Below are 14973 nucleotides of genomic sequence, written 5' to 3' on the forward strand. Positions count from 1 at the left end.
GCTGTGTTGTGCACAGTACAAATCCTAATAGTGTTGGTAGAATGAGACATAGAATGATGTTAGGTTGGGGAGATACTTTATTCATTGTGAAGGAACATCTGCCATCTGCATCCTATGCTAGTCAACCCATTCAAAGCCAGTATTTCTTTCAAATAATCAATGTGAAGCTTTGATTCATAGATGGTGATTGTTAAAAAAATAGTAAATTGTTCAAAGATCAGCACATAGAAGATGTAAGCAGTTTGAAAGCTGTTCATGCAGGCCTCATTGGTCATCCATCATGAAAGGCTGGATCGTATACACTTAGCAACTTGTGAATGGATGCACCACGCAAAGTTAGCAGCTGATGAATTGATGGGATTGTGAAATGGTGACTTGTCTTCAGTTGGCTCCTCCTTCAGCAGACAGGACTGATCGGCACACCTCTCTTGGGCTGATAGGCTGTTGTCCTGGTAACCATCTTGATGCAGTCTAAGATTGGACAGACACTCAGGCACAGCGTGCAGCCAGTACAGTTGCTGGTGACAGATGGGAGATGGGTCTCTGGGTGGAAGGTAATAGCCTGGAAAGACATGAAAGAATGGTCAATGAAGAAGACGTCCCGATGTACACCTGCATTTAGTAAGCCCTGACAGCCTATGAATATTACGCCTGCATAGTACAACCCTGATAAGGCAATGGCAGCTACCAAACTGGCTCTCATTTCAATGTGGGTGGGTTTGCAATGTGCCTCCTGTGACCTTGAATGACACAGTCATCCTTAGGTCACATTCCTGAGGTCTGAATCACATCTGGGCTCCCTTTAAGACCTAGATATACCAGCATGGAATCCAGCCTGGTCTCTTCTGGCCATTGCTGGTCTCTGTGGAGGCTTTTGAAGGCAAGCCACAGAGCTTCGGCAGCATTGCGACCTTTGGGCATCTCAACAAGCTGCAGCTTTTGTTCAGCAGTCTGGCCGAGGAGCTCAAGATCACCGAACCAGAGATTCCACTGAACCAAAAGTGTCCTCAGCGGGTGTGGAGGTCAGACCATGACAGAAGTGATGGGCCCAGGACCCTGTGGAACAGGTGGAAGCATGGCATCTTCTCATTTTCAGAGGAGCCAGATTAGGTAGCTTTGTGAGACACAGGACACATTGGAGAGACTTAGTCTCTCAATTGGCCTTGGAACATCTCTGGCTTTAGGCTTTTGGGCTTAGGCTGCTGCCCCCGTGACCTGACTTGGGATAAGTGGAAGAAGATGGATGGATGATAAATGATGGATGGATGGGTGGATGGAACTACTAGGAATATCTTGCCTGCACAGGCAAAGGGCCATGAGAAACATCACAGAAGTTGCTGAAAAGACTTCACAGTGGCTCAGGAAGGGGGTGCTGCGTGATGTAGTGCACTACCTGGACACCCCCTGCTTTGTCACCCGGGTGAGGGTGTCTGATGCAAGACTTGAAAGACCCCATGAGCTCGGGTACATGACTGAAGATCTACCTGGTAGCCTGAGTCGTTGCAAGTCATGTAGCATTTCCCACAGTTGATACACATCTCTTCATCTATCACAGCTTGGACCTGTTTGGAAGAAAGGAGATGATATATATGATATACATAAATCCAGCATATTTCCAAGTAATACTGTCTGTATGTCAACACTTGTGTTCGAATAAAAAGATACTTTGTCATCAAAGGAGGGAAAATGAGGTAAGTTTGTTTGAGTTGGTCCAGTCAAGTATTCAAAGACTTCACACTGAAGGTTGGATACGTTGGATAAGTAAGAAATGGATGAAGAAATGAGTACCTGCTCCATATTGTTAAGTTCTTGGTAGGCTCCAATGTGGCGCAATGCTCTTGCTATGACGTCCTACAAACAAGACCATAAACACATGTTTATGCACAGTGCACGCAGCTTTCAATGGAACGCACACACCAGCCTGATTACTGCTCCAAACGCTTGTGTGTGTGTGTGTGTGTGTGTGTGTACCAGACCTTGACAGCTGGAACTGGTTTATTAGGTGTGCTAACTCTGGTGATATTAGCTTCCTCTGTATCTGCACCAGCAGCACCTTTCAGCTGTTTCTTGTACTGTGCAATGGCCTCCGTCCTCTTCTCAAGAAACGGTCCAAAACTCGGGAGACTCTACACACATACACACAAATAACATCACACATCACAAAATATACTTTCAAGCTTTGCACTTGGAAAAGATTTTTCCCCTAATGAGAAATCGTCCATCTAAGGAGAGGAATTCATTCAGATATTATTTTATCACTGGTAAATGTGAAAAACAGGGTCAACAAACCAATATGTGTTTTAGATGCATTCTGAAAAACTGCCAATAGGTGGCACACATCTCTAGTATAACACTTCAAATTGACTGTCATTGTCAGTTCGTAATTAGACGTGCACAAGAAAGCACTGTGATTGAGCTGAACAACTCCCCTGGTATAAAATATGACATAAAAGTTATACAAGTGTGATTAATCCACTCATCACGCTGCTTGATGAGTGTTGGCAACTTGTTAGGATTAAGAAGTTAGGATTACTTGTTCGGAAACGTCAATGTGCACACACAAACTTAAAAGGGAAAAGAACTCTTTTCCCACCCATTTACCAGCTCTATTTTCATTTTCAATTATTGTATATAGTGTTCATGTGGCTGATTTATTGTTTTGTAATAAATGTCGCCACTGTTCAACGTTCAACTCACTCATCTGACTCTTTTAGTGAGTCATTCCAATGAACAAGGGGGTTCCGCCTCTCCAAACCTAGCATTGACGTAAGTGTAACACTAAGTAACACTAAGGGCGCTACATACCTGACCAACCAGGTCTTCCAGTCTTGGAATGGGTTTTCCCTTCTGGTGCCTCTCAGTTGGAGGAGACTGACCGTCCCAGTCCTTCAGGTCAAGGCTCTTCAGGTACAGCAATGTCTTTAAACCTAAACACACACATCAGGTCAAGGTCAACATGATGAATACAGAATATAGCAAAAATACACAAGTATACTTTCATACCCGCACAGTAGTCCTCGATCAAAGTGAAGTCCTGGTTCTGAACAGCACTGCACACCTTCGGTTACCAAACATAGGAAATCGCTCAAACATGTATACCCTTTTCTACAATATGGCGCCCGTCTTCTTGTGTTAATATACAGCGTGAGTGCAACTGCATTCTTAATATTTTTCGCCATAAAACTCTTTTAGCAGTCTATTAGCTTGCTAGTCAGCTTTGTTTGTCACCCATCTATGATGTCATTAGCAGTTTACACTGTAGTTCTTGGCTTACTAAGACAGTTTTTTTTAAATCACCACTGCAAATGAGTGGCAGGTTTTCTGTCAAAAACCACATCTTTAATCAAGGTGAATATGATGTTCCATTCCTCGTTTACTGAGGATTCACCGGATGACAATTACTTATGGGAAAAACTGATTTGGTTAGAGTCTGTTTTGGTTTGAGTCGGATCTTCCGGAACGCTGCTAGCCAAAGTTCCACTGTACTATATTTCAGTGGGCCCCCTTGTGGTCTTATTCCTAACAGGACAGCACATTTGGTCATCTTACATCAATATTGACATTTTTACCTGTAGCACCGAGGCACCAGCATGAAGAAACTGTAAACCGGTTTCTGCAGAGTCAATCCCCCCAGTGGCCAAAATCGGGAACCCCGGAAGCGCTTTTGCAATGGCTGAGACAGCTCGAAGAGCAATGGGTCTGATGGCATTACCTGCACACGTGGTGGTTATCATTATACTGTATCATTAGTATCATCATGATAGTTTCCAACATGACTTGAATCATTCTTGCACATTCCACTCAAGTGTGTTTGGAACACAGTAGGAGTATTGACAGTAGGAGTATTGACTACTACTACTATACTACTAGAATGCAGTCAGAATATTTAGAAAGCACTTTGAATGCCGTACGAGTGACATTCCATTGCTGCCCAAAGTCTGGTTGGGAGGTGCAGCATCATCAGGAATAGGAGACGTCTCCTCAGGGGCTTCTTGGGTTGCAGCACCGCTGCACTTTCCATGGAGTTACCTTGGCTCCTATTCTCCCTGGCGGCACAACATGATGTGAATTGGTGAGGCGTCAGTGGTGAGTGACCTTTCCGCATGGCTTCTTGGGTTCCAGTACGTCTGCACTGTCCATGCCGGTTGCTGCTGGTGGCGTTCCCTTTGCTCCTTTTTTCCTTGGCATATGATGGGATGTGAATAAGGTGACCCTTCATTGTAATATTTCACTGTCCGCTTGCTGTGTTTTTTTCCTCATGAATGCAATCAGAATGTTTGGATTGCTGTTGGAATACGGTAAGAATATTTGGAATGCAATCGGAGTGCAGTTAGAATACCTTTCCAATGCTGTTGGATATTCTTCCTCTTCGAATCCACCTGGAAGGTTTAGCATGCTCAAAGAATGGGCCCTAACATTTGGAATGTTTCTAAAATGCACCTGGAGTATCCAGGAATAAAGCAGCAATTCCATAGTGTGCCTGGTGTAGAACTAAAGTGGCCCATTTGCTGACACGTGTTTTTACCTGACACCCCTCCATATGTTGTGCGTTTGCCAGCCCCAACACTTGGCCATGGGGAGCCATCTGCCTTCAGTCCCATCATACCCGAGACAGTGTTTGTGGCCGTAACTCCATCTGCTCCACCTGGAAAACACGTTTGTTACCTGTTTATGCTCCTGCTACCTGTTCCTATTCTCTGGCAGATGTATGTAAGTATGTATGAGGTGTGCCACGATGCATACTGTCATCTACAGTATGGAGTTAAGATGACGGGCTACATCACATCATAACATGTTTATCAACAAATTTGTTTGTTGTGGTCCAAATGAAGCAGTGGCGGCCTGTCTAGGCGTCATGGCAGAAGTCTAAGAATGGAATATGATCTGGTGAATACCTTCATAGGCAGCCTTGGCGATGTCAACAATGTTGGTGACGTTTGGTGTGAGTTTGGCAAAGAAAGGGATGGATGTCGCAGCTCGCACCCAGCGACAGATGTTACGCACCAACACCGGGTCCTCATGGCAAACAGAAATAAACATAACCAACGTGACTCTTCGTGTACTCTTTGTGCAAAGCATGTACCTGGCCGCAAGCCAATCCCATGCCTCTCTCTCCCATCCCGTGAGGACAGGACAGGTTCAACTCCAAGGCATCAGCTCCTGATTTCTAAACATAGAATCACTAGAATGACTCTTATCATGCCCAAGTACACAGGTGTAACTGGTCTATGTGGGGACCATACCTCAGCCATCTGGGCGATCTCTGTCCAGTCTTCCTTGTTATAAGCACACATGATGCTGGAGATGACAACCTGATAAAGAAAGTAGAATTTGACAAAAGCTACAACTTGGAAGAAAGATAAAATGACTTACATTTTTGGGAAAGTCTTTCTTAAGCTCGGTAACTGACTGACACCAGTAGGCTGCTGTCTTTTCACTGATCAGCTCGATGTTAAGGAACGACCCCTGACCTGGTCCGTACACATGACCAGAGGTGGTACCGCGCACAATACGAGGAGAGACGTTGGTCACCAGGTCCTGCACAGGTGGAGGCGAGGAGGCTGTTTGTGACTTAACAAGCTCACCAGTCATTGTCAAGCTAGGGTGTGTTTACTTTATCCAGTCCAAATGTCTTGGTCAAGGCAAAGCCCCAGCCTTGTTCAAAAGCTCTTCGGATCATGGCTGTGCTGGTAGTGGGAGGAGCAGAGGCCAGGCCAAACGGGTTGGGAAACTTTATTCCACAGACCTCCACGCTGATGTCCACCTGGTCAATGGCACTGTAGAACAACGGCATCTTTGGTACCGCATCCACCGTGTGGCCATGCAGGGACTGCAGATGAAGAAGGAGCATCGAGTTGGAAATGTATCTCTTTACATCCGCCCTTTGGATTGTCATCATCCTATTGCTTGGTTGTTATCAGTATGTAGTATGTTGTTATCAAACTGACCAAAATACACGTGTAGTTTCAGCAAACCTTTGGGTTAATCATTGTGTTATACTACTACAACTACTACAACTTAAGCAGGTATAATCTGCTAGTATAATATAAGATTCATTCATCATTCATTCATTCAAGTGCAATACTACATTTTGTTTACTGAAATTCCACATTCTACATCTTGTTACTGTATAGGTTATTGTTTTTGACTGCAATTCTACATTTTGTTACTGTATAAGCCAGGGGTGGGCAAACTACGGCCCGGGGGCCACATCCAGCCCGCCAAGTGTTTGAATACGGCCCGCCCAATCTTTCCAAAGTATTTCATTTAAACTCAACATACAACCTGGCATCATGGCCTGAGCCAACCTTTTGATGGTTTTATCAATTTCGTTTTTTGACATGGTCTGTTGTTTACAAAGTGCTCCTGAAAAAAGGGACACAAGCACATAATAATAAAATAATAATAAAAAAATAATATAAAATAAAATAATAATAATAATAATAATAATTAGATTATTAGATTATTATAATTATTATTAGAACTATTATGATTATTATAAGTATTATATTAATGCTAATTATTATATTAATTATATATAATATTATTGTTATATTTGCATATTTTACATAATAATAATATAATAATTATTTTAATTTTATTGTAATTATTATAATATTTTATTATTTTTAAAATATTTAAATATAAATATAAAATAATAAATAATAATAGCAGATTGCATGACAATTTTACAGATACAACAATACCAGGTGGACTGTTACGTGTAAAATATATAGTCTGCCCCCCCCGTAAATTTTGTCATATCAATGCGGCCCGCGAGTCAAAAAGTTTGCCCACCCCTGGTATAGGCTATTGCTTTTGATGTACAATATTTACACTTATTTTGAACAGCACCTGCCATTTTTATATTTATATTGTTATTCTTTGTTTTATTTTTATCCTTTTCCTTATTCTTATTTATACCTTCTACAAAATGCCCCGTGGATTTTGCACTCAAATGTCGTTGTATGCAATGCAATGACAATAAAGGCGATTCTGATTCTGATATCTGTGTTTCTATATGTGGTTATTGTTATGAAGTATATTTAATGGGGGGTATAATCTGGCCCTAGGTGAATAAAATGGGCTACGCTACTTTAACCCCGGGAATACTCTGGGTTGGGGGGTATCCTATGGCCTGTTACACAGCTACAGTATTTGTGTGCGTGCTTTTCTAGTTATTAGTACCTGAATGTATCTGTGAATGTGCCACGAGGCCTGTTTTCCATCATTGACTGATTCCACAGTGGTGTTTGCCAGTCCAGCAATGTCCCCCCCTGCAAACACCCAGGGCTCACTAGTCTGCATGGTGTCCGTGTTCACCTCAGGAGTACCCCAACGGGTCAGCTTGACCGGAGCCATGGCATCAATCACTGCACGCACATTGAGAAGAATAAACGGCAGGCGACATGAAGGACAATAAAATGAAGGAGAGGAGAAGCTGAATAATGTGGAATACTGACTCAGGATCAGATGGCATCAGAGTTGGATTACCTGTGGGCTCGCTGAGCATGGAACCGAAAGCACTGATGATGTAATCCGCTTTCAGTCTCACAACTTGGTCTTTATCTTCCAACCAGTCGCCTTCTTCGGTCTGCTCGGTGCGACAAAACTGTAAGCCGGCGACCCGCCCGTTCTTCATAATGACCTCTTGTGGCGACAGGAAGGGAAGGAACTCGCACTGCTCCTCCTTAGCCAACTCCATCTAAGCACAAAAAAAACCCCTCATTCAACTCTTCTTCTGGTTCTCCACACATCCATTCCTCCATGCACGTCCATACTTCCTCAGGAACAGCTCTGATGTTGGTGAATCCCTTCCTGAAGCAGACAAACACTCTCTTGGCACCGCAGCGGAGGGCAGAGGTGGCGCAATCGAAGGCAGTGTCGCCGGATCCCAGAACGATCACCACTCCTCGTAGGTCGGGGAGAGCTGAGCGGCACTGACACAGACCTGAAGACACAGCCGCAGAATGCTGAAACTTTCCTTTTTCTACCCTGTGGACTGACATGGACTGACATACCTCTCTTGCTTGCTGTGGCCACCATCGGCAGAAAGTCCTTTGAAGTGAAGAAGCCTTGATCCACGCTTAAACCTTCAAAGATCTTTGCTCTGTTGGCCTGGGGGAGACCTGGACCCACATGCATTTCAAAAGTTACCAAAGTGGATCACCATCAGGTGCTCACTGTCTGGTAGAAATTCCTCTTAGTTGCCCTACACTGGGAATCTTCAACTTGTTCTTTATATGCAGAGAACGATATCTACACCAGTGGTTGTCAGCTGCTTAGGCTGCAGGACCCACCATCACCCCTCAGGGACAGGTGGCGATCCAAACTGGGGGAATTTTTCAATTCAAACTTTTCATATCTTATATTTAAAGGGACTAAATATGAGATGCATTCAAAAACCCTGGATCATTGAATGATCCCCCCCCCCCCCCCCCTTTCTACTTCAGGGTGCCAACCCAGCAGCTGAGAAGCCAAACATAAAACTAAACACACATGCAGAACAGTGCCTCATTTAGAACCTGCAAGGCATGCTGGGAAACCCAGTTACCGAGCACACTGTTCCAGTGCTGCACAGTACATGTCCTATTTTTGGTTGCATACTGCATAGATGGTTGCAGTGCTATGGCAAAAATCGACATTTTGATGGGGGTCTCAAGTACTCAAGTCTTTAGTCGGCATTTGTGACAATGAAGTCTCTTACCAATTCCAATGAAGACGGCCTGGAATTGTTCCTTCAGGGAAGTCAGAGTCATTCCGTTCATGCCAAGACCTTTCTCACACACCACCTGGCACCAATGTCATGCAACATGTCATGTATGACATATAACAATATGGAAAGACAAATAGTGTGTGCTCTTGTATACTTTCACTGCTGTAAACCTGGAATTTACCCTTATGGGACTAATAAAAGCATATTGTATCTTATCTTATGTAGCATCCTAATAGCTAAAACAACATTTTAGACACAAGTCTAAGTGCTTCTTACATATGCTCATAAACAAGTGCTTGAGTTCATACCTTGACTCCCAGGTCCTTCATCAAGTCGATTTCAAACTGCACTGCCTCATAGGGAAGGCGGAATTGGGGGATTTCGGAAGTGCTGCATGAAAGCACAAACACATTCCTTCTTGAGTTGGCTGATTTGATGGATTATATTCCCTGATGGATTGATCTTGCTGCCACATGGTGTCTGATTATCTTTTCCTCATTATGTCGTGGCATTTCAGAAATCAATGTATAAAGAAGTGATGTGTGGTGGTACACTATGGTCTATTATTAGTTCAAACAATATGTAAATATGTGTTATATGTACTATCGTGGTCACTAGGTAGCAGTAATGACACAAAATATTGATGAGACATTAGCTTACATAACTTTAGCTAACATGACATTATCTTTTATGACATTAACTTACATGATATTAGCTTACTTGACATTAGCTTATATGACATTCATTTACATGATATTACCTTACATGTCATTAGCTTATATGATATTAACTTATATGACATCAGTTTACTTGATATTAGCTTACATGACATTAATTTATACATTTGCTTGCATGACATTAGCTTATATTACATTATTTTACATGATATTACCTTATATGTCATTAGCTTATATGATATTAACTTACATGACATCAGTTTACATGATATTAGCTTACATGACATTAGCATATGTCATTAGCTTATATGTCATTATCTTACATGGAATTAATTTACATATTAGCTTACATGACATTGCCTTATATGTCATTAGCTTATATGATATTCATTTACATTATATTAGCTTACATGTCATTATCGTATAAGACATTAACTTATATATTAGTTTACAAGTCATTAGCTTATATGACATTAACTTACATGATATTAGCTTACATGTCATTAGCTTATATGACATTAACTTACATGATATTAGCTTATATGACATTAACCTACATGATATTAGCTTACATGGCATTAGCTTACATGCCATTATCTTAACACTGCAAGAAGCCGTGAAGTCAGCCATGGCACGTCCCAAATCATATAGTGAAAAAGAATGTTATCCTCCTATCCTGTGTGGAAGTGGTGTGGAACTGGTTAGCTTGCTTGCCAGTGGCCATCTTGGGTCCTTGCAGCCCAAGAGTTGTAATGTGGTATAAACAACAAATAGTAGGTGTGTAAAGGTACGCAGTACACAGTATGCAGTACGCAGTAGGCAGTATGCCGTACGGCATGTGCAGTGTGCCCTATACAGTATGCAGGATTCGGTACTACACAGGTTTAATTCACATTTGATATGTTGCAAGATGATACCTCAGTCCACCCGCGTACTTGTGTTTCTCAAATATGGTGATGTTATCGTATCCAAGGCGGCCAAGAAAGGAGGCACAGCTGATGGAGGCGGGGCCACAGCCAATCAGGGCAATGGGGGCGTGGTAAGACACTGGCATCTCATCGGGTGGTGGTAACTGAGGATTCCTGACCTGAGGGATGCCCATCTTACTAAACACCTGGGAACATACAAGCACAGATCTTCTTTGTCCCAATAGGAACTGATTATGTGCTGTTTCCATGTGGCTAGTATCCAGCAGCTCTACATGTGTGTGGAGCCTTCCTCTTTATGTCCCTGCTTGACAAAATATCAGCCTTTCATTTCCACGTGGCTAACAGCAGTGTTCTCACATCTCTCCCCCAAAGATGGTCTCCTTCCATGGGAAGAGCGGCCGCCAGACCGGCTGAAGGAGCTACGGCCTGCAGGATGCTCGTTCACCCCCACAAAGCTATTGTGCCCGCCCCCCAGGGAAATACACAGGAAGACTCCACACTTGAAAAGTCGTCTGGGTGGAAAGTCACTTCAACTTGTGGCCGCCTGTTTTACCTCAGTAGCAAACTGCTGCAAGCCTCCGATGTTAATTGGCCCTTCCTCAGAGGCGTACAGGTTGCAGCCCCCCACGCACAGCTCCGACGTGGGACACACCATTCCACAGGTGAGACCCAGGGGGTTGTCAGACAGGATGGCTCGCGCTGCTCCATAGTAGTTCTGACACATGGACACACGTCATGTTCTCTGCAGGATACGAGGTGTGCACGTGCACGTGCCATACCTTGTTGGAGATGCTTGTAATAAATGACTTGATGTCCAAGTTGGTGGGGCAGCTCTTCTGACAGGGAGCATCGGCACATTTCAGACACCTAACACACAACGTATACATACATACATACAATTATTTCAACAAAAGTAGGCAGGTGCATACATTTGTTGTTTTATTGATGGAATATCTTTAACACTAATTATTGGAACACAAAATGTGTTTGGTAAGCTCTTTGACCCTTGACCTTCATCCACCAAGTGAAGCCAATCATGAGAAAGGGTATTTAAGGTGGCCGATTGCATGTTGCATCTTCTCTGAAGAGTAGCACCATGGTAGCCTCAAAACAACTGTCACATGACCTGAGAGCAAAGACTGTTCAACAATACAAAGCTAGTTCAGATATTTCAGCTGCCAGATTCCACTCTGAGGAACATAGTGAGGAAATGGAAGACCACAGGCACAGTTCTAAGATCTCAGATAAGCAGAGGTGAAGGATGGTGAGAACAGTCAAAGTCAACCCACAGACCAGCTCCAAAGACCTACAACATGAATGGAATGGCCTTTATTGTCATTGTACAAGATGTACAACGAGATTGGAGAGCTTCTCCTTTCAGTGCAATAGTTAAGTTAAAAAAAGTATACAAAAAGTAAAGTTAAAAAAAAGACAGTTTAACAAGATATATACAAGATATATCCAAGATATACACATAATATTGCACAGGAGCAGATTTGTATTGCAGACACCGGAATATATATTAATTTTAGTGCAAATTAATGGGTCTTAGAGCAAAATAATGAATGGTGTATACAGATGAGTAAAAGTCACATATGAGTGTATTGTACTGAGTGTATTGAGTTGTTAAATAAATAAATATGTTTTTGAGGTAGTGACAGAGGCAGTGATGGAAATATTATACATTTGCCTTACTGCCTTACTTTGCCTTATTTGCCTTAATGTCCGAGTTGTATGTCTGAGTTCAGGGTGGTAATGATTAGGGTTGCATGATTAGATGATGAGATGCAGCAATGATTATTCGAATAATTCAAGTACCTTGACTACAAAAACTTTGAAGAATCACTTACAAATTGGACAAAGAAGGAAGCGAGTGTTTAAAGACGCAGGATATTGCAGAGGCAAGCGACAAGGCGATGAAAGAGGAGGAAAACAAAAAGTTAAAAAACAGAAGGAATTTGTGACCAAGCATCGTAGCAGTCCCCGCCTGATTCGCTGTCGCCACTGCGCAACAACAATAGAACCCAGCGGTTGCTGGTGTGGCTAATGGATAAAACAGCAATGCGGTAAGATGCACACACCTTTCCCTATTGCCACCTATCATGTGTGAATGTCTTTTTTTTATTGACTAGTGGTGTCATTGGCTTGTGTTTTTATTGTCTTACCTTGATTTCGGTTATTTGCTTTTAAATAACTGTCTCTGTGTATTTTACAGTAATGTAAACTCCATGCTAACCAGTAGTAGGACGTTTACTGTGTATAATGGATGCTAAGTTATTTTGTTGAAATGCTATTGAATCAATGAACAGAAATATGAATTAATCCTATAATGATCTGGCCATATGGAACTGGATTATTGATTATTGAATTATTGAAAACATGTTTACTGGTAAACTCTTTGACAATATAAAGTATTGATGCATGCTTTCTGGCCGAGTTCTAGTGGGCTTTTGGTGCTGAGGAAAGTACCGAATACGGACAATGACCAAATGTACTCCTTTCACACACACAGATACTGATTTGTAAGCAGTATCCGGCTCGTCCCTAGATATTTGTATTTTATTTGTGACGGAGTACGTCCACTCTCTGAGAAGTGAGAAGGTCGTGCAGCCCTGCAGGTACTTTGGGATGGGCCTGATGGTTGATTGTGTGATTTCTTTCTTTTCTTCTCACCTTAGAGCTTCTCGAAGAGCTCCACGCTCACTCAGGGTTGTGTGCTTGATATCATCAAAGTTGTTTTCCAATGTGACACAGGACTGCAAGAGAAAGAGATGCAGTGATGGAGGTTGGTGAGGATTTGCATGCCAGCATGACTTCCTTAGTTTTGTGTGCTTGGCTGAGATAGAGAGAGCGAAAGAAGGAAAGACGTACATGGCAACTCCTGTCGGGGTTTCGCTTCCAGTGTTTCTTTTCTTTTTTCTTGTTTGCTGTGGACATGAGCTGAGTGTGAGTCTTCACCCTTGGATTCAGAGCCAAGATGCTCTAAAAAAAAGACATGAAGAACATGTCAGTCCAAGGAAACATCTTTCATCATGTGAAAAATGATGGTGAGAAGTTGCTTGTTTGAGGGGTTGGGGTGGGGTAGATAAGATATTGAAGAGCTGTCAGGTCACCGCTTACCCACCCAGGCTGGGTGGGTCCAAGGTCAAAACAACAGGCAGCAAAACACCAAGGGTCCCAAACACACATTCAACTAGGAATGTCCCTCTTTCATTCAAGACAGCTGGCGGTTTTTACACTTCTATCTTTCTGAAGCCCAGGTGGCAATAACATTTTTCATACTACCATATTCAGGGCAGCACAGTGGACAAGTGGTTAGCATGTCGGGAAGACCTGGGTTCGATTCTCCGCTTGGCCATCTCTGTGTGGGTTTCCTCCCACAAACATGTATGTTTGCTTCATTGGCCACTCCAAATTGTCCATCGGTATGAATGTGAGTGTGAATGGTTGTTTGTCTACATGTGATAATGAACACAAACACAGTCTAGACCAGGGGTGGGCCAACATTATGACAATGGCCCATGCTGGATTCAAATATTTGGTGAAGTCTATATACTGCGTAGCTGGCATAAAACAGAAGCACATACTTGCTCATGGTGCAACAAAACAAAAACACAACACAGCAAGTTAACGCATCACATTAATCAACAACTCTTTGTTCCAAATGCCTGCAAGGCATGCAAGGTAGCACATGCGTGTGAGACTGTTAGTATGTTTGTATGGTATGTAGAGGATTTTTTTGTACAAGGTACAGATTGCATCTGGATATTTTGCCGCGGTTGTACTGCAGGTCATGTTGCTGGCTATACCTTTTGTGTTTAAGCTTTAACAAAAACGACGTTAGAAACACCCGGTGGGCCGGATTAAGACGCTAGGCGGGTCTGATGTGGACCCCGGCCTGCAGTCGTCCCCCTCTGAGGGGGTGGGGTGTGTCACAGCACACCACTATGGTGCATTCAAGGAGAACCTAACATTACGAGTGAAGCATGAACATGTGTGAATGTTTTACCAGCGTTTTACCAGTGTTACCTGGGTGCTCTGTCATATTTATATTTATAAATGACTTTACAAAGGAGGCTTTCAGAGGACTTTGACCAAATACGCATTTTGTGGGTCCGTGCATGCAGGATTACTCAAATCATATACAGTTGATGAGAAGATGCTATGTTTCCATACAGTCCAGTTTTCATGTGTTGCATTGTGTAAAACAATGTTTTGTATATGTTATCCTGAAATAAAGATTCTTAGAATTCAACACGTTACCTCAATATCTGGAAGATCTTTACTCAGCATGGTGCTCTTCCTCGCTGTTTCTTGATCACAAGCGCTGTCCTGAATGTGACTACTAGAGACGAAGCAATGTGATCAGATGAGCTTGAAGACCACCTGATGCCCTTTCTCTGCATAACACGCTGAAGTTCATTGCACTCTGCCAGGGTCAAAGCTCAGCACGGCTGTGCTGTGCGTAGATTGAAGGGTGCGTTGAACCTACAAGTTTGGATCAATCAGTCATCACAGTCAACCGCCCAACCGGCCAAATTCCACCTCCACAGATGTTTATCTCCAGAGCCATGGCTTTCAGGCTCACAAATCCAAGTAAGCATCTGTTAACATAAACTATGAAGAGTTATTCAGATAATATAGTACATAT

General features: G+C 42.7%; 1 protein-coding gene across 3 annotated transcripts; it reads right to left on the minus strand.

Annotated features, from left to right (window-relative positions):
• Positions 1 to 59: 59 nt before the first annotated feature.
• Positions 60 to 14745, minus strand: dpydb (dihydropyrimidine dehydrogenase b). 3 transcript variants are annotated; one of them, XM_058061354.2, is made up of 25 exons: positions 14586 to 14745; positions 13194 to 13304; positions 12996 to 13078; positions 11102 to 11189; positions 10876 to 11037; positions 10311 to 10507; positions 9025 to 9106; positions 8708 to 8792; positions 8022 to 8129; positions 7782 to 7951; positions 7495 to 7705; positions 7189 to 7373; positions 5615 to 5830; positions 5374 to 5538; positions 5244 to 5312; positions 5084 to 5167; positions 4896 to 5016; positions 4526 to 4645; positions 3570 to 3712; positions 3004 to 3058; positions 2806 to 2927; positions 1977 to 2126; positions 1789 to 1851; positions 1485 to 1562; positions 60 to 562 (listed from the first exon to the last, which is right to left on the minus strand). In XM_058061354.2, the coding sequence occupies exons 1-25, from the start codon at positions 14613 to 14615 to the stop codon at positions 398 to 400; spliced, it is 3063 nt and encodes a 1020-aa protein (XP_057917337.2). In that variant the 5' UTR covers positions 14616 to 14745; the 3' UTR covers positions 60 to 397. The 3 variants fall into 3 exon arrangements, 2 of the variants coding, with proteins under 2 accessions (XP_057917337.2, XP_057917338.2); XR_009120741.2 differs by lacking the exons at positions 60 to 562; positions 1485 to 1562; positions 1789 to 1851; positions 3570 to 3712 and having other exon boundaries at positions 1978 to 2126; XM_058061355.2 differs by lacking the exons at positions 60 to 562; positions 1485 to 1562; positions 1789 to 1851; ... (2 more) ...; positions 3004 to 3058; positions 3570 to 3712 and adding an exon at positions 3745 to 4046.
• Between the last annotated feature and the right edge of the window lie 228 nt (positions 14746 to 14973).

Source organism: Doryrhamphus excisus, linkage group LG2 (genome assembly GCF_037039965.1).
Source record: "Doryrhamphus excisus strain RoL-2023G ecotype Guam linkage group LG2, RoL_Dexc_Guam_v1.1, whole genome shotgun sequence".
Lineage (NCBI taxonomy): Eukaryota > Metazoa > Chordata > Actinopteri > Syngnathiformes > Syngnathidae > Doryrhamphus > Doryrhamphus excisus.